General features: G+C 37.3%; 2 protein-coding genes across 2 annotated transcripts; both read right to left on the bottom strand.

Annotated features, from left to right (window-relative positions):
• Positions 1 to 1,100: 1,100 nt before the first annotated feature.
• Positions 1,101 to 2,063, bottom strand: LOC120293552 (FCS-Like Zinc finger 3-like). Its single transcript, XM_039313221.1, has 2 exons — positions 1,727 to 2,063; positions 1,101 to 1,597 (listed from the first exon to the last, which is right to left on the bottom strand). Exons 1-2 carry the CDS (start codon positions 1,861 to 1,863, stop codon positions 1,399 to 1,401), a joined length of 336 nt encoding a protein of 111 aa, XP_039169155.1. The 5' UTR covers positions 1,864 to 2,063; the 3' UTR covers positions 1,101 to 1,398.
• An 11,916-nt stretch (positions 2,064 to 13,979) lies between these two features.
• On the bottom strand, positions 13,980 to 14,794 carry LOC104432125 (FCS-Like Zinc finger 3-like). Its single transcript, XM_039312398.1, has 2 exons — positions 14,646 to 14,794; positions 13,980 to 14,516 (listed from the first exon to the last, which is right to left on the bottom strand). The coding sequence occupies exons 1-2, from the start codon at positions 14,777 to 14,779 to the stop codon at positions 14,318 to 14,320; spliced, it is 333 nt and encodes a 110-aa protein (XP_039168332.1). The 5' UTR covers positions 14,780 to 14,794; the 3' UTR covers positions 13,980 to 14,317.
• Between the last annotated feature and the right edge of the window lie 9,703 nt (positions 14,795 to 24,497).

The following is a 24,497-nucleotide window of genomic DNA, read 5'->3' on the forward strand; positions in this document are numbered from 1 at the left end:
GTGGATCAAGCATTTTAATTTAAAGTCATTGCTCAAACTTGCCCATTTGTAACAAGCCGGCCGCTTACCCGTTGAGCTTGTCCATATGTATTCTACTACGCTAAGTAACATCATTATATATATATATATATTCATTTTAAGTCTCTTTTTATTTTGAAATGAATAGTTCTTTGTAGGACTTAAAATAGCATAGAGGTATGACCAGTATAGCTACCTTCTTGGGCGTTACTCTCATACAAAATGTTGGCTTTTGAATTATAACTACTCAATTCACCTATATGTATTTGAATCCGTCACTAGTTAAAAATCAAGAAATCTCAGTATGTAAGGAAAATGATATTTAAAGCACAAGCTGATCAAAGATTTGCTCACAAAAAAAGCTTGAATTAGATCACGATCTCTTTACAATCAAGCCATCGCACCCAATGATTGTGAAAATTAGTTTTTTGAGTGTTGTCTGTATTTTATTTATTATAAGTGTAGTGTTCAAATAGCGAGCTATCAGCAGGATAGTTCACAAGCTTGTAAGTGGGCTTAAGGAGAGGCAGAACAGTGAGATGCTATGATTTTCAATGATCAAATATCAACATGAAACATGAAAACGGTGTCTTTATTACATTTACGAGAAAATGAATGTCAAAACATTAACAAAATTAAAGAAGTAATCTTGGAAAACAGGGCCAAAAAAGGCCTCGTCCGTATATTACCACGTGATCCAAGATACACCCTCACCATAGGAACTCCACAGATGGCGACAAACGCCTTTCCTAAGAAACAAATCTACACCTTTCTAAGAAACAAATCTAACATTAATCGATTTAATTTTGATTAGTCGATTCGACCCCAACAAATTTGTTGAAGATGGTATCAGTTGATTAAGCATATTTATATATAATTAGTCAACGAAATCAAAAAAAAAAAAAAAAAAAAAACCTCCTGATATTACTATTTTCACTTTTCTTCTCCAATAATTAGGTATGCCTATTTCCATGTTCTGCAGCAAGTTCCTTTACTAAAATAAAAGCACCAACACGACCCAATACTTGATTGAACACGCCAGTTTCTATGTTTTTCCATGATAACATAACGAAAATAAAGCAAAATAAAAATATTGCCAATTCTCATTAACGGGATCCACCATCTCTTCTTGTTTTTCCCTCATGAACATTCCAGCATAGGAAAAAAAAAATAGGAGACAACAAAAGAAAAAAGAAACAAAATTTTCCTGGCGGGGTCTCTCTTTTCTCACGCTCTTTCTTGGCCCCTTTTTTTCTCAATCAGATAGATTCTGGACCCCTGCCGATCTCTCTTTACACATCGAAGGAGGGGGCTAAAGATACAGATTTCCCAGGAATTTTCCCCGGGGGATCTTCTTCTTTACAGGGTCGAGAACGAATTTCAAGCGACTGCCACCGTGCCGGTCCGTACGGCCTTGCCGCCCTTGGACGACTCCGATTTTCTCGACGCCCTCGAGGAGGAGGCGTTAGAGGAGGAGGAAGACGACGACGCCTTCGACCTCTTCCAGCTCTTCTCCTTCGCCTCGTCGAGCTCTATCTGTTCTTGCCTGCACTCTTTGCTGCAGAACGCCGTGTCGCCCCTGAAAAAGGGAGAAACCAAAGACCATATCCCGATCAGTTCCCGACCCGATTAATAAAGAAGGAAAAAGAAAGGTTCTTGGAAGTCAGATCCAGCGCCCGACGAGAATTCGCGGGGCTGACCAACTGACCTGTACATGAAGATGTCGGAGTTGAAGCCGAGAGGCTTGTTGCAGAGGAAGCACGACTGGAGGAAGTGGTGGGGCTCGCGGCGGCCGTCCTCGCACCCGGCGTAGCACAGCATCGCTGCCCTCGGCGAAGCGGCCATCGCTATCCCGAAACAACGGCCGTGGGCGGCGGGCAGGCGGAGGATTAAGCAAAGGAGCTGCTTGGAGGAGCTAAGCTACGGCGGCGGGCTGGCCCAGGACTATAAAGAGGAGCCAAAGGAACTCAAGAACTGCAAAGAAGAAGAACAAGAAGCAGCAGCGAGAAGCAGGCAGAGGCCGACGGGATATCGAGAGCGAGAAGGGGGGAAGCTTAACGATGGAGGTCGGGCCGATATATAACGACAGATTGGTGAGGGTGAGCAGGAAGACGAAGAGCTGCGTGCTGCGATCCCCTGTTTTGCGGACCACCTAAGGTCTAGAAAAAGAAGTGCGTAGAAAAATCGCAATGATTTTTTTGTTTTCTCATTTTTAAATGGCTCGATAATTGCTCGGTAAAGTATGCCCAAATGAAAGGATTTAATTATGGGTCTTTTTAACGGAAAATATGAAATAACCGATCTCAAATCATTTGTTGCGTCGATGTTCCTTATTAGACACGTTTTAACGAAATCCCTTTATTAATTGAAACTCCCACGGCATTTCGTCATATGTTATACTAATAATTACTTGATTACATGAGATCATGTGTTGAAAAACTTGGAGATTGCATTTAATTAATTACTTAATAAATGCCTCTGCGTAATTAAAAAAATTCAAAAAAAAAAAAAGGTAGGGTGGTTTTTTTTATTGGTTGCCCCTGATTCCAAGGGACGGAATCTTGTTGGCCCAAGGTTTTGAGGAAGTGCACTGCATTTGGATTTTCCCCGAGAGGTTCCTCCGAGAATTCATTATTTATTGCCCGGTCCTTCTAGTGGTTTGGAATTTTGCTTTGAGAAGCTAATGCTGCGTTTGGTTGCAAGTTGTTTCTGTTCCATGAACAAAAATTTCTGTTTTTTGTTCCTTTTAAAAAAAATGAAACGCTAAACGCGTTTGGGTGCGTTTTTGTCCAAAAATCGCTTTTTTGTTTGAAAACACATCCTAATGTAAACAATAAACAAAAAAAAAGTTATTTTTTGTTTCGAAACAAAATGAGAAACGCTTTTTATTTTCTTCTTCTTCTTTTTTTCTTTTTTTTTCTTTCGCGGCCGGTCGGGCCTCGGCCATGGCCGGCAACCAGCCAACAAGGGCCGGCGGCCTTGCCCAGCCCACGGCGAGGCTCGCCGGCCCCGCGAGGCCAAGCCTCGCCGTAGCCGGGCGAGGCCGCCGGCCCTCGTCGATCTCACCCAGATCCGGGTGAGGCCGAGCCCGCCGCCGGGTGAGCTCGGCCTCACCGGGGTTGGCGAGCCTCGCCGTGGCCGGGCGAGGGTCGGCCAAAAGAAGAAAAAAGAAAAATGAAAAAGAAAAAAGAAAATAAAATAAAAATATTAAAAATAAAAGAAATAAAAATAATTATATAAATTTACCAAACGTGTTTTCGTTTATTTTTTATTAGAACAGTTTTTACCAAACGTTTTTTTTGTTCAAAAATTGTTCCTTAATAGAAATACTTTTTTATATTTCTTTCCGAAACAATTTTTAAACGAAACGTTACCAAACACATCCTAAGTTGCGGAGGGTGGTCTAGACCATAAGAGGAACGAAAAAGTGCTCAAGAACCATGAAGAAGAAGAAGAAGAAGAAGGCCGTCGGTGGATTGATGAATTGTGGAAAGCGAGCGGGGGAAGCGTAACGACGGAGGTTGGGCTGACATATAAAGAGAGAAGGAGGGAGAGGAGAAGAAAAGCTGGGTGCTGTGATCCTCTGTGCCGCAGACCACGCAAAGTCTAGAAAGAGAAGTGCATAAGAAAAATCACATTCTCTTATTGTTTTAATAGCTCGATAATTGTTCGCCAAATTATGTCCAAATAAAAGGACTTAATAATGGGTCTTGTTAATGGGTAATTCAGAGCATACCCAATCACAAAAAGATCCAGGATACCATAATAATCATTTGAGATAGATATATATTATTTATACCATATAAAAAAAAAAACATTCTTTTGGGTAAATCATTGATCCGACGCTTATTTACATACAAGCCCGGAGTATGTGAGACGTGAACATTAGATGCATATTGAAAGAGGTTTTCAAAGATGCAAGCAAGATTTTATGCTTGATTCTTTATTTTGTGGGCATAACAAGGATCTTGCTTTGAAGTGCTTGAAGGACTAGTAAGAAAGAAGAAGAAACTTTATAGGGTTGGGCTGGGAGCACCATGAAGGGCTCTATAAATTGGTAAATACTTTGTCATTCTCATTTATTGTTGTGGACAGACTCGCACAACTTGCATTTAAAACATTCCCGGACGAAGAAATATTATCAACGGTAGGTTTTGAAAGAATTGGTTTCTCTTTAAGCACAACCAAGTATACCTTCTCATGATTACTTTACTATTTGAGAAAATTAAGATTTAGATTGTTGAGATGTCGATGGTTGGGATGGATGGAAATATCGATGGTAATTTCACGATACCGAAAAAGCCTGTTACAAGTGTCTAATAAAACCTCAAAGAATGCAGATAATCCTCTATTTATTCCTGAGAATTTTAGTGTGTTATATCAGGGCTCACATCTCCTTTTTATTACAAATTAAAGTAGTTGCATATCATTGATGAGAAAGATCTCCAACAACAATTAAACTCATTCATCTAGCATACATATTGTCTAATATGTCTCTAAATGAGAGTATTAACATTATCTAAGCAAGCAAAGAAACATATGCAAAGAAATATATTTGTCTATATAATTAACTATTATTAACCATGACATTGCACGTGGAAATTACATTTTCCATACTCTTATATGAATTAGCTTTGTAACGCATTATTTTTATTATATCAAAAGATGCAGAGAAATCTGTCTTTCTAGTTATCTAGTAGGTAAAACACGAGCGTTGTTGTACACTCTTCATTTGAGCGATGTCAAAATTAAAGATTTAAAAAAAAAAAATCGAAAACTATGTTGTACGTGCACGGTACATTTTCATTATATTTACATTAGGGAGCAATGAAACATTTATGAGATATTTTTACTTGTCACGCAGAATATTATATTATTGAAGCATATGATGGTGTAATTTGATTTCTCAAATTAGATTTGTCATGTTAGTTAAATATTAAGTGTAACGCTTTCTTTTTCTATCTTGCACAGATAACTTCTATCTATTGTGAAAAAAACAAACTTATCCTTTCTACATTAAGAAGAAAGCCTCCAACTAAGATATTTCTATGAAATTCTTGTCAATACATAAATAGAAAAAATTAGACTTCTTTTTAAAAAAAAAATTAAACGAGACTACTAACTCAATAATATATTTCTTGATAGTGCACTCTCTTGTTTTCTTCATAGAAATGTGCATAGAATATAGATTCATAAGAATATATTAATTTTAGAAATTAATAATATAATATGAAATGCAAGCATATTGATATTACCTTAATAATAATTATGGCTAATATCTGACGTATCCAAGAAAAAAAAAACTCTTATAAAACTCTTAAAGTGATAAACTTTTTTTTTTTTAAACATACATTATTTTTCTCTTATGACGACAACTTTTATCTTAATAGCATCAAAACTTTTAAGTTATGTCATATTTTATGTAAAAGCATGTCTTTTTCAAAATTTCTTTTTGTTGTAGACCAATACTAGTATTTTTCCATAAAAGAATTTGTTTGTAGAGTATATTGTGCTTGCTCTTGCAAAGCTTCTTCTACTTTGCTTGCTTCATGGAATATATTGTATTTGCAACTATATTGCAAATTTCATTTGTATGTCAGACTAATCGAAATAATCGATGAGCTGTACTTTATTACCCACAATATTTATGCCTTGTAATATATTGTTCGCTGGAGTCACCAAATAACACTATGTCTAATATTGCGGTCATATCACTTAAAGTTAAAGAGGCTTTGGAAATAACCGAATTAGTCTTCCAACGACAATTAAAAAGTTTGAGTGCAACAAATGTTTTTTTATCTTGCAAATATAAGCTCCGCCTAATTATAAACGACGATTCACTTATACGAGCACCAATTTTAGTCGGGTCCAAAATTCTAGTGCAGTTTTTTTATCTCATAAAACAAGCATTGATTTTCAGCTTGTATCCAAATCTCATCTCTCCAAATTTTCGTCTACGGGTGCCATTAATGATCCAACGGATGATCGCACATTCACGTATCTCCCTCTCTCTCCCTTCACGCATCATTCTTTGTGGTATTTTGTTTTTTGCTCTGTTTTTCTGTTTTTTTTCTTTTCCTTTTTTTCCTTTTATCTCCATCTCACGAGCCCGACACTGTCTTTTCATTCTTTCAAGCTCTTTCCCTCTTTGGTGCAAGCCGTGAGGCGTTACTTCTAGAATCACTCAAGCTATATAGCCTTTCTTAATTTATAACAGTCTAACCGTGTAGAAATTCATGTTAAACCAAATAAACACAACCTAATCCTGAGACAATTGGCAAATCGCATGAACTTTACGAGAAAATTAGAGCCTCTTTGGCAAAAACTATTTCTGTTCCCCAAAACAATTATTTCTGTTATTTTGTTTCAGAGAACGAAAAAAGAATACGTGTTTGGTAGAAATTTTGTTCCCAAGAACAAAAAATCTATTTTTTCGTTCCAATAATAGATTTGAAACAAAAACAATAAATAGAAAAAAATAGATTTTTGTTTCCAAGAACAATTTTTTATTTTTCTTCATTTCTCTTCTCTTTTCTTCTCTTTTCTCTTCTTCTCTTTCCTTTAATTCTTCTTCCTTTTGGCCGGTCGCCGGCCTCAGCCATGGTCGGGGACCTCACCGCGGCGTCGCCAACCCCCGGCGACGTTGAGCCTCGCTGGGCCACCGCCAAGTCGACATTTCCCAATGGTGGCCGGCGAGGCCGACCTTGCATCGCTAAGCGAGGTCAAGCCTCACGATGGCCAAGCGAGCTCGCCGACTCTCACCCAACCGGTCATTGGTCACCACTATGGTCAGCAACCAACCACAAAGGAGGAAGAATGAGAGAAAAGAAAAAAGAAAAATATTAAAAATATTAAAAAATTAAAAGAAACAACAAAATTATACAATTCTACCAAACACATTTATATCCTAAGAATAAAAATTATGTACAATTACCAAGCTCGTTCTTATACTCAGAAATTGTTCTTGAAACAAAAACAGAAAAACCAGTTCTAATAAAAATTATTTACGAGAACAGAATCGTACAAATGCGCCATTAACTTATATATTGGCTCTACTTTACTGCTCATATACTTTCTTCTATCTACCAAAATTGCATGTGCTATGAGGAACTCCATATCGGTGCTTGGATTGTTTTTATCCCTTTTGGATGATCCCGCAACTAAGTGTGTAATACGTTAGTCCCATAGAATTTTGGGATTGGAAAAATTAAATCCCACTGAAATTTGTTGTCTTAAAAAAATAATTGAAAAATGAATTTAAAGGGAATGACAATCAGAATCGACCCATAAAAATTGATCCATTTTTTTCTTAATTTGATACTTGTAAAGTTAAAAGTATATTTAAGCTTATGAAGCAATCATTTTTTATATTACATCGTATCCTAAAGTCACTTTAGGTACTATAATCATTGAATTATGATAAACATTGAGATGCATTTTCAACAGGAGGATCTAACCATGGCTATCGAGAACCAAAATGATGGAAATGATTTGCTTATACTTTATTGGAATAAGTGCACTAAAAGTCATAAAAACTTATCACAAAAGTTATAATTAAACCCTAAAACTGACAAAGCGGAATTAGCTTTTAAAATTTATCAAATTGGTGCCTCACTGTTGCCAAAAGGGGCTAGCGGGGCTTAGCAAGCATCTGTCCACTCAAACTAACAAAAAATGCTAATATGACTTTTTAAAATATTTTCCCCTCCTACATGGCATCGACATTTACAAAAGCATGAAATATAAGACTAAAACGACATCATAATGGCCTAAATCCTAATTTTTTAAATTGAAATCTTAATTAAATTAGATTAAAAATAAAAGGTAATTTGAAAAAAGACAAATAAGGCCAAGGTCTACCACCCATTGCCGAGCACCCACCGACCATTTCCAACGATGGTGGGGCAAAAAGAGCGCCCGCCTCCCTTGTCCTCATTTTTTGTTTTTAAAAAATTGGATTTAGGCCAACCGACGTCATTTTAGTCTTATATTTCATGTTTTAGTAAGGTCAAAGTCACATAAGAGAGAGAAAATATTAAACAAAACCATGTCAAAATTTTTCTAATAATCTAATTGGATGTAGTTAAGCGAATGACTTGATTGTACCAATTTAACAAATTTTAAAACTCGATTCCATTTTTTTGTAATTTTTAAGACTCAATTGCTCTTTTATGACAAGTTTTAGGATTTCTATGCACTTATCCCTATTTTCTTATACGAGATTGAATTTGAAGGACCAAAATAAAGAGTAAGTACACTAGAAGTACCAAAAGTTATGTATGATGCTCGCTTTAGTACCAAAAATTTTCGCCGGTTTACTTAAGTGCTAAATCGAAAAAAAAAAACGATCATTTAAGTACCTCCAGCGAAATATTCCGACCAAATTGATTACATGGTATTTATAATTAAACTTTTAATATGATTTGACACATTTTAAAAAAATCCATTCCACGTGGACGTCCAAAACGATGTCACACAATGATCACCTTTTAAATGAGATTGACACTGAAGTGATTACTTTTTAATACCAACTAGCACTGAAGTGATCATTTTTTACTAACAACCGACACTTAAATAATCACTTTTAACAATAATTGGCACTCAAATTATCAATATTCATAATTTTTGGTATTCAACTGATCACTTGTTAACTTGTCTACACGGCGTCGTTTAAGCCTTATATGCTTATTGGACAGGAGGTGAGCCACATAAGATCGAGAAATTAATAAAATATTGCCACATCGGATTTCTGGCAACCTTAATTAGAGTTGGCACTTAAGTAATCTTTTTTTTTTTTAAAAGTGGCACTTAAGTAACCCAAAGGAAATTTTTGACATCAAAGCGAGTGCTGTACACAACTTTTGGTACTTCTAGTGTACTTACCCCCAAGATAACTATTGTAGAGTCAAAGGTTTGAAATCAAAACCTAATGTTGATCCAACCTTCAAATTGATACTGAACATTTAAAAGTTCATATTTAAGCAGCTGAAATATATTGTGCCTTATGATCGCATCATTGCAAAATTTTGATTTGTTTGGTTGAAATTGCAAAATTTTGGTTGGTCGTCGAATTAAGAAAATTTGCCATCATCTAAACTCAAATAAATCTTGAATTAAAATAAGTTGCGCAAAAGCATCGTCATGTTACAAATTTTTGTGAATTACTTCAGTAGAGTTGAAAATAGAGCTGCATGTCGTTGAAGGCATTGGAGCTAGAACCATCGCTACTTATACATTTGAAGATCAACTTTTTGTATAATATCGAGGAAAGCTCTCGCTCATAGACCATTCAAAATTATCGGCTCTCATACAATTTTATATCAAATACATGACATGTCCAATCTATTGACCATCTAACTTGTTCCCATGCTCTCTTCCTTCATGATTTTTTGAGTAGGGCCAACAGCAGCTTGCTTTCATACGATAAGGAATAAATATGTGATGTTATAATTTTTTTTTCCCCTTTTCTTCTTCCTCTGGCTGGTCGGCGCCAGCCAGAGGCTAGGGCCGACGAGGTCTGCCTCACCGGCCACTGGCAAAGGCGAGCCTTGCCCAGCGACGGCGAGGCCGCCGTCGCCACATCCAACGAGGCCGCCATCGTCACATCCAGCGAGGCTTGACCTCGCCCAACCATGGCAAGGTTGAGCCTCGCTGTCCTTGGGCCAGGAGCCTCGCTAGTGGCTGGCGAGGTTGCCGTCGCCAGATCTAGCGAGGTGGTGACCCATGAGCACTGCTTGTCGCAAAGGTTTCAGGCGGTCGCCACAGCCGAGGCGATGTTGAGGCTTGCGAGCATGGCCAAAATTTTGAAGAAAGGAACGAAGCCGAGCGAGGCCCCGGCGAGTCAAGAGAATCACCGGCTCGAACGATCGGATTCGAAGAGAGAGGAAGCCGTAGGCGGTGGAGATCAAGCGGCCAAGGCATTCGCGCGGTGCAACTCGGGAGGAGCTCGCTCAGTCGGTTCTATCATCTATTGCCACCAGATCCTACGCCCCTAGGGTTCCGAAACTGCCTTTGAAGCGCTCTGCCTCGTCACTGCCGTCATTCCATGACTCAACCCCAGAGCAGGCTCCACTAGTGCCAAGGCAAGCTCGGCCCTCGCCAAGGCCGGGAGGCCGAGCCTCGCTAGATCCAGAAGGTCTCGCTAGCCAAGGCAAGGGTCGACCTCACCAAGTGGCCGGAGAGGCTCGACCTTGCTAGATCTGACAACAGTAGCCTCGCTGGCCACTGGTGACGCTCCTCACCGGATGTGGCAACGGCGACATCGCCGTCACTGGGCAAGGCTCGCCTTCGCTAGTGGTCGGCGGGGGCGAGCCTCACCAATGGCCTCGCCAACCGTAGCCTTTGGCTAGTGCCAGCCAACCAGAGGAAGAAGAAAAGGGGAAAAATAAATAAATAATCAAAAGAATTTAAAAAATAAATAAATAATCAAAAAATCAAAAAAAAATATTAAAAATTGCCACGTCAACATTTGCTAGATGGTCGGTGTCCATGTTAGTGTCCGACCGGCCAATTTTGGCCGAATGAATTGAATTGACACAATTATAAAAGGTTTAGAACTAAATTGGCACAAGTTTTAAACTTTTTTGGTGATTCTCCCCCAAAAATGGATTGACCTCTACGGCACCGTCCATCGATATAGTGGCACCATCTCAATCCCTCATCCTGTTATTCAAGAAAAGATATATGTGACCTTTTTTTTTTTTGAAGATACATGTGATGTTATAATCATCATTGAGAGAGAGAGAGAGAGAGCTTACCAAGGATGGGGCATTTTTTTGATAGATCACTGATCCGATGCTTATGTACATGTAAGGCTGAATATGTGAGACATGATCGTTGGATACATGTCAAAAGAGGTTTTCAAAGATGAGGCATTGCAAAGGTTTTTCTCTAAAGCACTTGAAGGATTGATAAGAAAGAAGAAATTCAATCGGCTAAGGCCTGGTGTTGCAAAAGATGAGGGGCTCTATAAATAGGTGAATACTTAGTCAAGCTCATTATTGGTGTAGATAGACTCACAAAATTTGCATTTATCATATTACCATACTAAGAAAAATTATCAACGGCAAGATTTGTCAGAATTGATTTTCTCTAGGAATGTAACCATATACACCCCGTCCGTGATTACTTAACTATTTGAAAAATTTAAAATCTAGACCATTAGATTGTCGATTATTTTGATGGATGGAAATGTTAATGGTAATTTCACAATATTGAATATGTATTACATATTTCTAATAAACCATAATGTACGTTGATAAATTGCTATTTACTACTGAAAGTTATGATTAGTTATATTGGGCTCACATATCTAACCTATTATAAATTAAAGTAGTTGTACTTGCCATTGATCGAAAAGGTCTCCAGTAATTGTTAAACTCATTCATCTAGCTTACATGTTCTCGGATATGTCTCTGAATGAGAGAATTAACATTGTTTGAGCAATTAAACAAACAAATGCAAAGAAATAATTTTGTTTATATAAATAACTATTAGGTAAATATGGGCATTGCACGTGGAAATTTTGTTTTCCACATCTAATAACTGTCTTTTCAAGAAAATATGCAACTATTATGTGAATGGATATACCGTTTTACTAAAAAAAAAATATTATGGTTAAGAAAAAGACATAGCTATATTAATTAACTTTGAAACGCAGTAGTTTATAATCACAAAAGAAGAATATATGGATCGAAAAGTGGTAAATTCATTTCAAACATTTATTGCGTGGTTATTGCATCTATTAAATAGATAATGGTACATTTTAAAGAAGATTGGAAACACCTTAAAACACTTTTTTATTCAATGTTTCAAATCTAATCTTAATTTTAAGCTTGTATTAATTTTCTTTCATTTGAGCAATGTTGAAATTTTAATGAAAACATTTTTCCGTTGAAGTTATGTATTCTTTTGTGGTACTCCTATTGTACACCTATGTCGATCTTCATTAGTGATAAAATGATTCCACACAAGAACTATTGTACCCATACAATAAATTTGAAATTCTATTTATATTATAGAGTATTTATGACTCATTTTATTTGTCATGCTGAATGACATATTATTAAAGCACATAGTAATGCAATTATATATTTTAACATTAAATTTATGGTATTAGTAAATTATCGAATGCAACTGTCTTTATTTCTTACACACATATATATTTGATCTTAGTGTACCAAACGAATCGATCTTTTGGGCAATAAGAAGAGATCTTTTTGCTAAAATATTATTCTGAGATTTTTGTCAATAAATACATAAATGGGGAATATGAAGCTCCTTTTTGAATAAAATAAAACATATGGAATCGGGCTGTTATTTTTTAACTAGGACAAAAAACTCCATGTCAAAATTGGCACATGACCTTAAAATTGATGCTTTTTAAGGGAATCCGGCTATCATCTTCCAATTATACTTCTATATCTAACGCTGCCACCCTCGGCCAGTTTCTTGGCCAAGCCCTTTCATTTCCTTGTACCTGCCCCAGGGCTGGTTACCTGAGGATTGGCATCGCGAGGATCCAGGGTGGCTGCCCAAACCCCCAAAGGAGGATTGTGGCGGGTCAGCCAAGTGGGCCGGAATCTTTTTCGAGGCCCGGATCCCGGCTCTACCCAGCCTATTCCCAGTCAGCCTTTTAAAGTCCTCACAGACCATAAAATTGATGCTTTTAAGGGAACTGCTGTCATCTTCCAATTAGACTTCTATATCTAATGTTTTTGTAGATATCTAGCACTAAATTTAGAGGCAATCATTAAGTAGGATGGCCCCAAAGCTAAGCTCCAATGTTTTATCCAAGACCCATACATCATTTACAATATATGATGAAACCTTAGGTGGCCCAGCAAGAGTTGGCCCAAAGTTAGGTGGATCGAGCATTTTAATGCAAAGTCACTTCTCAAACTTGCCCATTTGTAACAAATTTGGGTGAAGCCGGCCGCTTACTCGTTGTTCTTGTCTATATGCATTCTACTACGCTAAGTAAACATATATATATATATATATATATATATATATATATATATTATTCATTTTAAGTCTCTTTTTATTTTGAAATTAATAGTTCTTTATAGGACTTAAAATAGCAGGGAGGTGTGACCAGGATAGCTACCTTCTTGGGTGTTACTCTCGTACAAAATGTTAGCTTTTGAATTATAATTACTCAATTCACCTATATGCATTTGAGTCCGTCACTAGTTAAAAATCAAGAAATCTCTTTACGTAAGGCAAATAATATTTAAAGCACAAGTTGATCAAAGATTCACTCACAAAAAAGCTTGAAGTTGTAAACCTAATGGATGGTCACGATCTCTTTACAATCAAGCCATCGCACCCGATGATTGTGAAAATTAGTTTTTCGAATGTTGTCTGTATTTTATTTATTGTAAGTGTGGTGTTCAAATAGCGAGCCATTAGCAAGATAGTTTACAAGCTTGCAAGTGGGCTTAAGGAGAGAGGCAGAACGGCGAGATGCTACGATTTTCAATGAACAAATATCAACATGAAACATGAAAATGATGTCTTTATTACATTTACGAGAAAATGAATGTCAAAACATCAACAAAATTAAAGAAGTAATCTTGGAAAACAGGGCAAAAAAAGGCGGCGTCCGTATATTACCACGTGATCCAAGATACACCCTCACCTTAGGAACTCCACAGACGGTGACAGACGCCTTTCCTAAGAAACAAATCTAACATTAATCAATTTAATTTTGATAGTCGATTCGACCCCCAACAAATTTGTTGAAGATGGTATCAGTCGATTAAGCATATTCATATATAATTAGTCAACGAGATTAAAAAAAAAAAAAAACCTCCTGAAATTACTATTTTTACTTTTCTTCTCCAATAATTAGGTATAACTATTTCCATGTTCTGCCTATTTCCATGTTCTGCAGCAAGTTCCTTTACTAACATAAAAGCACCAACACGACCCAATACTTGATTGAGCACGCCAGTTTCTATGTTTTTCCATGATAACATAACGAAAATAAAGCAAAATAAAAATATTGCCAATTCTCATTAAAGGGATCCACCATCTCTTCTTGTTTTTCCCTCATGAACATTCCAGCATAGGAAAAAAAAAAAATAGGAGACAACAAAAAGAAAAAAAAAAACAAAATTTTCCTGGCGGGGTCTCTCTTTTCTCACGCTCTTTCTTGACCCCTTTTTTTCTCAATCAGATAGATTCTGGACCCCTGCCGATCTCTCTTTACACATCGAAGGAGGGGGCTAAAGATACAGATTTCCCAGGAATTTTTCCCAGGGGATCTTCTTCTTTACAGGGTCAAGAACGAATTTCAAGCGACTGCCACCGTGCCGGTCCGTACGGCCTTGCCGCCCTTGGACGACTCCGATTTTCTCGACGCCCTCGAGGAGGAGGCGTTAGAGGAGGAGGAGGAAGACGAGGCCTGCGACCTCTTCCAGCTCTTCTCCTTCGCCTCGTCGAGCTCTATCTGTTCTTGCCTGCACTCTTTGCTGCAGAACGCCGTGTCGCCCCTGAAAAAGGGAGAAACCAAAGACCATATCACAATCAGTTTCCGACCCGATTAATAAAGAAGGAAAAAGAAAGGTTCTTGGGAATCAGATCCAGCGCCCGACAAGAATTCTCGGGACTGACCAACTGACCTGTACATGAAGATATTGGAGTTGAAGCCGAGAGGCTTGTTGCAGAGGAAGCAGGACTGGAGGAAGTGGGGCTCACAGCGGTGGTCCTTGCACCCGGCATAGCACAGCATCGCTGCCCTCGGCGAAGCGGCCATCGCTATCCCGAAACAACGGCCGTGGGCGGCGGGCGGGCGGGCGGGCGGAGGATTAAGCAGAGGAGCTGCTTCGAGGAGCTAAGCTACGGCGGCGGGCTGGCCCAGGACTATAAAGAGGACCGAAAGGAGCTCAAGAAGAAGAAGAAGCTAGAAGCAGGAGGAGGCCGACGGGAGATCGAGAGCGAGCAGGAGGAAGCGTAACGATGGAGGTCAGGCCGATATCCGACATATAAAGACAGATGGTGAGGGTGAGCAGGAAGACGAAGAGCTGCGTGCTGCGATCCCCTGTTTCGCGGACCACGTAAGGTCTGGAAAAAGAAGTGCGTAGAAAAATCGCAATGATTTTTTTATCTTCTCGTTTTTAAATAGCTCGATAATTGCTCGGTAAAGTATGCCCGAATGAAAGGATTTTATTATGGGTCTTTTTAACGGAAGATATGAAATATCCGATCTCGAATCATTTGCTGCGTCGCTGTTCCCTTGTTTGACACGTTTTAACAAAATCCCTTTATTAATTGAAACTCTCATGGCATTTCGTCAGTATGTCATACTAATAATTACTCGATTCTCAGAACACTGATTACATGAGATCCTGTATTGAAAAACTTGGAGATTGCATTTAATTAATTACTTAATGAGTGTCTCTACGTAATTAAAAAAATTCATAATAAAAAAGGAAGGGTGGTTTTTATTTTTTTATTTTTGGTTGCCCCTGATTCCAAGGGACGGAATCTCGTTGGCCCAAGGTTTTGAGGAAGTGCAATGCACTTGGATTTTCCCCGAGAGGTTCCTCCGAGAATTCATTATTTAATGCCCGGTCCTTCTAGTGGTTCGGGCTCTTTTTGCAAAGTTCGATGCGCTTTTTTTCTTTTTTCCCAACCACTCGCTTTGACATAGATCCACGTAACTAGACGCCTGCAAGAGGAGCAATTTATTTTATTATTGTCACATGAGCGGTAATGCGAGTGACGTAATCCTAGAATCTAGGATTTCACACGCGGCTCGGCCGGACATCGAAACGCCAGCGCACTAAGGGGTCGTCCGTCCATCTCGCACCACTCGGAGAGCTTCCATCCTGTCCGCCCATGGCGATTCGGGAGTTCGCCTCGGTATGATCCGCATTGATATCATGAGTTGAAGCCCTACTCTTAGAGTGAGCATAAATGACCACATGAACTAAGAACTGCCTAAATGAATCCAAACTGGCCAGTTCAATCCAATTTTAAAAGTGTTTGTCCAATTTTATAAAATTGGTTATTTTTTATTTTGCTCCCAATTCCAAAAAATAAAGAATTCAATTGGATTGATTGTATATATATGTACATAATTCTTTTTAATATGTTTAAAACTTTGCTTTTCCTTTAGTTTTTTGGTCTGTAGGCAACGCATTTGTGGGACATCATTTGGAACTTGCATTCATCTCCATTCTATGTATGTCCTATTGAGTAAAATTTGATTTAGCAATGCCATGAGAGATATACTACATGGCAATTATGGGTTTTCCTCTCAGAAGTCGTAGAATTAGACAATTTTATTGGACCACCTTGAAATAGAATTGGATTGGTTGAATTAATCGCTCTAATCTAGTTCTCGATTCATATGTGGGATCAGATCGAATCGAGAATTGATCACCTCTACTTAATCCGATGACAGGTTGATCCAAAAATGTGGGGTCAAAAACGCAATTCGACCAAACTACGAGGGGCTCAAGCGCAAATCCAATCAAGGGCCCCAGTAGATCGATGGGTTCACGGTGGACTGTCATGTAGCGGGGGAGAGTCCCCCTGCTGGCCGGTTGCTTTCCACGCGCCAATGCCGGGGGGGGCTCTGTCTGGGCCCCACGGCGATTAAAGCAGCAACCAAACCGGACTCGGAGATGACGAGGATCGGGCCCCACCTCGTCGGTCCCCGGCAAAAAACAAAAGCCAATCGAAACTCGAAAATAAAAAGAAAAAGGACAAAAAAGCGTGGGGGAGGGCGGGCCCCATCTGATGCGGGGACCATGGTGTCGACATTTTGCCGGAGGTCCCTGTCCCGCGGGCCCCCGACCGCTGCCCGTGTCCCGCGGTCAAGGCCCTCCCCCCTTGCCCGGGACACGTGGGAGCGCGCCAGCTGGAGCGGGCGGGAGGGGGGAAAGCATGATTGAGCCGCACGTGCTACGTGGCCGCCTCTCGCGAGCGGAGCCTGTGGGGGCCAGGCGGAGCGAGGGCGACTAGGTGCGGCGGCGTCTACCGGGGGGGAGCCTCTTGTCGCGATCGGGTGAGCGTTGCTTGAATCGACGGCGGATGACGACGCCACGTCGTGTCGATAATTCTTATTTTTACTTCCTCTTTTTTAATGTGGTTTAGGCGCTTTTCTTTATCGGCCACCCCGTGGAGTTCAATTATTTGCGCGATGGCTCTCGAGATTGGGGATTCAAATCGTGTGATTTGGGGCCGGCTGATAATTTTTTTTTCCCGTAAATCAGGCTGTGAAAAGAAAAAAGAAAAAATCACATCGCAAAGTATCGGGACGGCCTCTTGATCGAGATTAATTTACAAAATTAGTCGGAGGAAAATTAAGAGTAAACATTTTTCGTAAAAAATGGTGGGTCGTAATCTACTAGAAGAATTCGACCCAATCACGTACAAACCAACGCAACCCAACATCGAAGCACGAGCGGATTCACACGAGCGAGCCGGGGAACGTGTCAGTGACTCGACAAAGCTTTATTAATGTCCAAATTACGTAAGCCAGCCATTAGTTTATTTTTGTCGATGACTTCTCGATTTCATTACCCTTTTCAATTGTTTTGTTTTGTTTTTTTTTTTTTGGTAAAAGGTAAGAATAAATTGTTTTGTTTTTATTTGTCATTTTTCCCTCTCTCTTTTTTTGTGATTTAGACATGTGGAAGAGCAAAGGAGATGACAAGTGGGTCTTTGTCAACCGGTCGTTTTGATTATATAACGTAGGCAAGAATATTTTGGGGCGGTGGGTGGGGGTGATGGTAACCATGACAAATGAATAAGCGACACGTGTGAACCTCGTATAAATCGAAGAACGAAATTGACTGTCTAACGATTTCACCGCCCAAAAGCTTTCAACTCAACCAATCTCTAATTATGCTCGCAAATTGTTCCGTGACCCCATTCATCGAACGACAAAAAGGACCTTTAAGATTACTGGATCAAACAACGTTGTTGTCAAATATAAAATGTGATTGTACTGCCATGATTGGTCTAGAAGAGTGAAGTTTATGGGGTTTGAAATTGTCGGACATAGGGCTCGAACTTTCAATAACCATAACTCGAATCAAACCTGTAGAAGTACTCTCTTTTTGCTTCTTCCGGGTTACCACCTTCGTTAAGTTTTATAAATTTAAGAATTTCAGTTTCAGAAATGTACTCGCGCGCTAATCTTATGGTATGTGTCATTGAACTTGTACTACATATCAAATATCTTGCCATGTCGATCTCAAATTTAGCAATTTCAAGGATTTATGAAGGTCTTTCGTCATTATGACTTGCCAGATCGGAGCTTTGCTCATTTTTCATGTGTCAATAGGTATCAATGATGAAAAAAAGACCAAGAAGACAAATTGGTTGAGGTAAATAAATGAGATGCATTGCATTATATAGATAATATTGAAATTATGATGTTCAATTTTTAGTCCCACTGATGTCAAGATAATTACATGACGAGGATAAGAAAACAAAAATAGACGTGACAAATTGAAATAGTTAAATGGTTGATATTCATTTAGGCTAATAAAAGGAATAAACTCAAATAGATTTATTGGAAAAAAAATCATTATAAATCAGTATCTTTAAATGTATTAGGATTTAGATGCTCCCAATTTAGAAGCAAAATTAGCTAATCTTTCCTGATGATAAAATTGGCGATTCAGATGGACTTTATTATGTCAAGTGTCTTTTCTATGAAAATTTATGAAATATATCATTGTGATTTAGGTAACTATGAACTAGTTTCCCTTCTTCTTTTTTTTCCATCTCTATATTGTAGAAAATACATAGTTTTACTTCATGAATCAGAAGATTTTGGACCGGAAACGCAAAGAGGCTACGTGTTATTAGAGAAATTAGTACATATTCAAGGTATGCTTTCTTCTCCCACCTAATTATTTTTGGCATATCATTTGCAAAATTCTTCTGCCATTCTAATACTCTATACATCTTTCGGAGTTGGCTATTGAGTTTGGTAGATTTTTTCTTTTTTTCTCTCGTTTCTAAATAGTAAAAATTCAAGTCGAAATTTTAGAAGTTAACGAACTTTTTGAATCAATGCTTTTGCACAACTTGCGTCCCCAAACATTTGGTTTGAAAAGAACCCTTGAGTTGAAGGACATCGGCTCCCAAAATAAGTCACATTTGAATCATTCACCAGCACAAAAAAGTACAAAAGAAGAATTAGGTAACTTTGTAATTATAATATTTGTAGTCTCACGTTTATTTTATGTTAGCTTAAGAAAATCATTAAAGCAAACCTCGGACTTGACAAGGTTTAGTCAAATATCACCAATCACTTTTGATTTACATATAATGTCGATGAATGGCTATATATAAATAGAGAAAAGAATTGTGGGGTGGTGGTGATCATGACTATGAAACGTGTGAACCTTGTATAAATAGAATTGCAAATAAGAGTACCACGAACAAAATTGACTATAAATAGTACTCTTGTTGATAGCACTATCTCAACTTACAATTCCACCTATTTCTGAAATTAAATTCATTCGAAGGATTCCGTTGTTAAGAATATGTCGTATTCGCACGATCAGTCTAGAAGAGTGAAGTTTATAGGTCTGAAATTGTTAATCATAGGCTCAGACTTTCACTAATAGCCATAACTCGCAGTCCAAGCTATAGAAGTACTTCTTTCCTGCTTCTTTTTTATTATCATCATTGTTGAGTTCTTCGGGAAAACGAACTTTAGTTTTAAAAGATACTCTTCTATATTAATTTTGTGACATCAATCGTTGAATTTGTATTACATATTCGAACATATTGCTGAATTTATTTTAAATACAGCAATTTTAAGGGTTTTAAGACATCACAACTCACAGGAAAATTGTCTAAAAAGTCTTAAATCTATTACACTTTTACCAATTCAATTCTAAACATTTCAACTTTGCCAATTGAATTATAAACCTTTTAATATTTTGTCAATTGAATCAATTCGACCAATTTTAGCCGGAATTTGCTGACGTGGATGTCATCCATCCTACGTAGCACTACTAGTGCTGACATGAACAAAATTTATTATTTTTTCGAATTTTTTAATTATTTTTTGTATTTTTAATTTTTTTTTTCATTTTCTTCTCTAGCTAGTCGCCTAGTCTTCGACGACCCACTGCAGGCCACGACAAAGTGAGGGTCGGCCTCCTGGCCTCAAGCGAGGTCACCTCACCGGATCTAGCGCCTCACTAGAGGCCAACGAGGGCCAGCCTCACAGACCTTAGGCAAGGTTGCCCTTGCCGAGATTTGTTGCCCCGGCGAGGGCAACCTTGCTAGCCTTGGGCAAGCTCGCAGCCAACCAGGTTGCCCCTGCCGCATCCCAATGAGGCTAACCCTCGCAGCCGTGGCTCGCCGCCGCCGAGGCTAGGGGATCGACTAGAGAGGAAAAAAAGAAATTAAAAACATAAAAATAATTAAAGTTCAAAAAATATTAAAACATTTAAAACATTTTTCCATGTTAGCATGGGCGTTCATGTCAGCAAATTCCGGCTAAAATTGTCTAGATGAACTTAATTGACAAAAAAATGAAAATGTTTAGAACTCAATTGGTAAAATTGAAAGATTTAGGATTGAATTGGTAAAAATGCAATAGGTTTAAGACTTTTTGGACATTTTTTCTCCACAACTCACCGGTTCATCATTTGTCATGTGTCAATATACATAGATGATAGGGCAAATTACTTAAACAAATTCACCGAGGTTAATAGTAAGATGCAATTATATTATTCAAATAAAAAAAAGGTGAAACTTTACCATCAGCCTAATTGAAAAGTCTCACTGAAATCAGAATAATTACATACTGAAGATAAGAAATCGAAAGTACACCTAACAAAATGAAATAGTTAAATGGGTGATATCGATCGAGGTCAATCATAAGGATAAACTCAAATGTCAATAAGATTGATTGAAAAAAAATAATTATATATTATGATGTAGATGCTCCCAACTCAGGAAAGAAATTTAACTAGATAGTCGTGATAATATAACGCGACACATCATCATGAAATAAATCATCATGTCAACTATTAATTTTATGAAAATTATGGAATATTTCAGCATGAACTAGGTAAATTTTGAATTAATTTTCCCTTTTTCCCTCTATATATATGTAGATGTAGAAATACATAGTTTTATTTTCACTAGTTAAAATTCAAATAATGCTGGAATATAAACTCTGACGAAGCTACCTATTATTACAGAAATCGGTACATATTTTGAGGTTTTTTTTTTCTCTCACATGATATAGCTACTACATGAGAGGGGTCCACATCACATGTGACAGAAAATAAGATTTTTTTTTTTTTTGCATTATTGGCGAATTTCTAATACTCTACCCAGCCTTGGGAATTGGCTACTGAGCGTTTGGTACATCTCCTATATTTTATTTCGTTTCCAATTATTGAAAGGAAGATTTTCGTTTTCTAACAGAAATATATATATATGATGAAAAGATGTTGTAATAGTTCCCTTCTCCTTGATGAATTTTTACACAAACCTTGCATGTACTGTTTATACAGAGCAATTTTGAGCACATTGATGTGCTTATAGAAGATTTTTGGATCAATGATTCAAGAAGACAGGACAACGGAAAGGCGGAAAAGAAGTAATGGATTTATTAATCTTTCATATGTCATAGGATTTGAGGTGCTTGACGAGGGTGGAGAATTTTCACACCTAGCGAAAACTTGTCAGATGCTTAAAAAGCTCTAAACACTCTATTATTGAAACGATGGATCTACCTTCTTTCTGTAAATGTACGAGATTCGAGTATATGAGTTTTTGTATTGGATCCTTAATTATTGCCTTTTGTCTTTTGTTAAGATAAGTGAGTACTAGGAACAACTAAAATATTTAGACCATGCTTGCATTCGTGCCTAAAGTGATGTCTTGGGTGCGTTTATTTAACCGAAAACTTCACAATAAGGAGAAATATTGTCCATGGAAATCATTTTCAAGGAAAATAGTTATTTTCCATTTATTTGGAGATGTATGGAAAGTGATTTCTTTTTCGCCAAAATGAAAAATCGTTTTCCTTAATCTAGGCTGACAATTTTTCTTTTTAGTCCATGAAAAATATTCCATAAATCAATTAGTTTTTTGTTATCAAATACCAAAACAGTTTTCCTTCAAACAAATAAACCCTTATTATTCATGATTTCATGTATGAATTTTTTTTTTAATGAAATTCAAGTCAAAATTTACAAGTTTATGAACTTTTTGAGTCAATGCTTTTGCATGACTTCTCTCACCAAACATTTTCTTTGGCGAGAAGCCATAAGTTAAAGGGACATAGGCTCAAATTTATGTTACATTTGAATGATTCATCAAAAAAAAAAAAAAAAAAAGTATAGAAGAATTAGGCAACATTGTGTTCTAGATATTTATATTTTTCATGTCTTTCTTTTTAATGTGAGCTCAAGAAAATCATGAAGGCATACCCTTAAAATCAACAAGGTTGAGTCAATGATCACCAGTCATTTCATTTCCCTATCATTGACTCTCTCTCTCTCTCTCTCTCTCTCTCTCTCATCTATTTCTTTACTAATTCCCTAACTTGACCATTTCAAAGTAAACTGTCTACCTCTCAATTTATTCAAAATCATTTTTTTTATATTACATACTGATTGTTCTTTCGTACACAAATGATGCCCGCCAAATTTAAATGCAATAAATAAAATTATTCTACTACGCTTTGCAAAATCAGTTCCACTAAGTAGAATCTAATGAGATCACTTATACCCTTAAGAAGTCAAGTCAACGTTTAAATCAACGGCAAAATAATTATTTAAGGAGCATTTTATGAGCATGGCTAGTTTATTCAATTCCCAAAAAAAAAAAAAATACAAGAGAAGTAAATGAAAATAGTTTTTTTTTTCAAATTCCTGTTTAATTCGATGAAGCTGTTCATGAAAGAATTACGAGTGGGTCCAAATTTACACTTCCATTATATTCGATCACCTGTCTTCATTTTTTCGCCTTTTAAATGGACTTAGAGTTATATAAATGCAGAAAATGAATGCACATTAAGGCCGCAATATCTCTTGAAACTTTCACAATCTCTAATTACCGATTTGTAAATTTATAAGTAATACTTTTATAATTTTCTGAAATTTAAATAATTTTTCTAATTTTTTGCAAAGAAAATAAAATATATACTTTTGTTTTTATATTAAAGTGCAAACAAACATGGCGATAAAGAATATGGAAATAGATCGAAGATAATTGTCACGAATACGTCGAACCTTTTTCTCTTAAGAATTATAGAAGAATGGATCAGCAGAAGGGCAATGATAAATAGGCCCACCAGTCTTATTTAATACCAAAAAGGGAGAAAGTTCAATTATCGACAATACTAATAGTGATAATGATTATGGTTCTAGCAAATATAATAATGAAAATGACAACGTTACCACCACCGTATAAATAAACTGGTCAATTTTAACAAGTTTACAAGTTAATCCCGGTTTTACTTGCTTTTTTTTTTTTAGCAAATTACATCCATCGTTCAATTTCCGGACTTTCAAAAAACTGAATTTTCAAAACTTTTTTGGTTGGGTGATTCAAGTTTTGTAATTCCAATCACATCACTCTATAAATCATTCATGAGAATTTAGATAACACGTGACAGGAGTTGACGTGATAATTTTTCTACGTGCGATGTGTCATGCCTTGTCTTGATCTACATTTCACTAACCTTTTAACTAGTCGATAGTGTGACTTGATTCAATTCATTTCAAAGCATAATTATCAAATCAAAAGTTGTGAAAGCCTAAAGATCTCATTAAACATAAGTAAGGACCGATAGTATGACTTGAAGTGGAAAGGTTAACCTTTTAATCCATCGCGAGGACGGAAAAGAAACATCTATATCTTACTAGCCATTACGTGCTAATGCACCGAGTCTCCTTATAAAAAGACTAACCTAACATCTAACTTCTTTGTGGAAGGAAGAAGTCCTGATCTCTACCTACATTTTAGAGTCGACGAAGATGGCGACTATACTACAGGCAAAGGCGAGTAATAGATCGAATCATTCTAGAACCTCTCGATATTATGCGGATGTGCAATCTATTAGAGCCGTCATGCAATGAATCTTCAACGAAAGGAAAGGCACATGATAGTAATTACATAAAAAGACTGATTTTTTGCTGAGAAAAAGAACAAGGACATACATACGTCCGTCCGCAACAATCCATTATTGACTAGTTCATGCATCAATCCGCCATAGGTCTACTTGAACTAGTAAAATGAGTAGGATGAGAATGTGAATGTCAATTAGCGAGGAAAGTTAATATGAGAGAATGAACAAGATTTATGTCGTGTAAAATACCAACAAAAATATCGTAAAATTTATCGATGGTTCTTATTTCATGAGCTTGTGCAATTGTGCTTTTTCATGTTATCGACGAGATTTTTAATTAACTTAGAACAATCAAATCGGCCATTACATTATAAATTTTTTGACAATACTAGATCTATCAAGA

This window comes from Eucalyptus grandis, chromosome 5, assembly GCF_016545825.1.
Source record: "Eucalyptus grandis isolate ANBG69807.140 chromosome 5, ASM1654582v1, whole genome shotgun sequence".
NCBI lineage: Eukaryota > Viridiplantae > Streptophyta > Magnoliopsida > Myrtales > Myrtaceae > Eucalyptus > Eucalyptus grandis.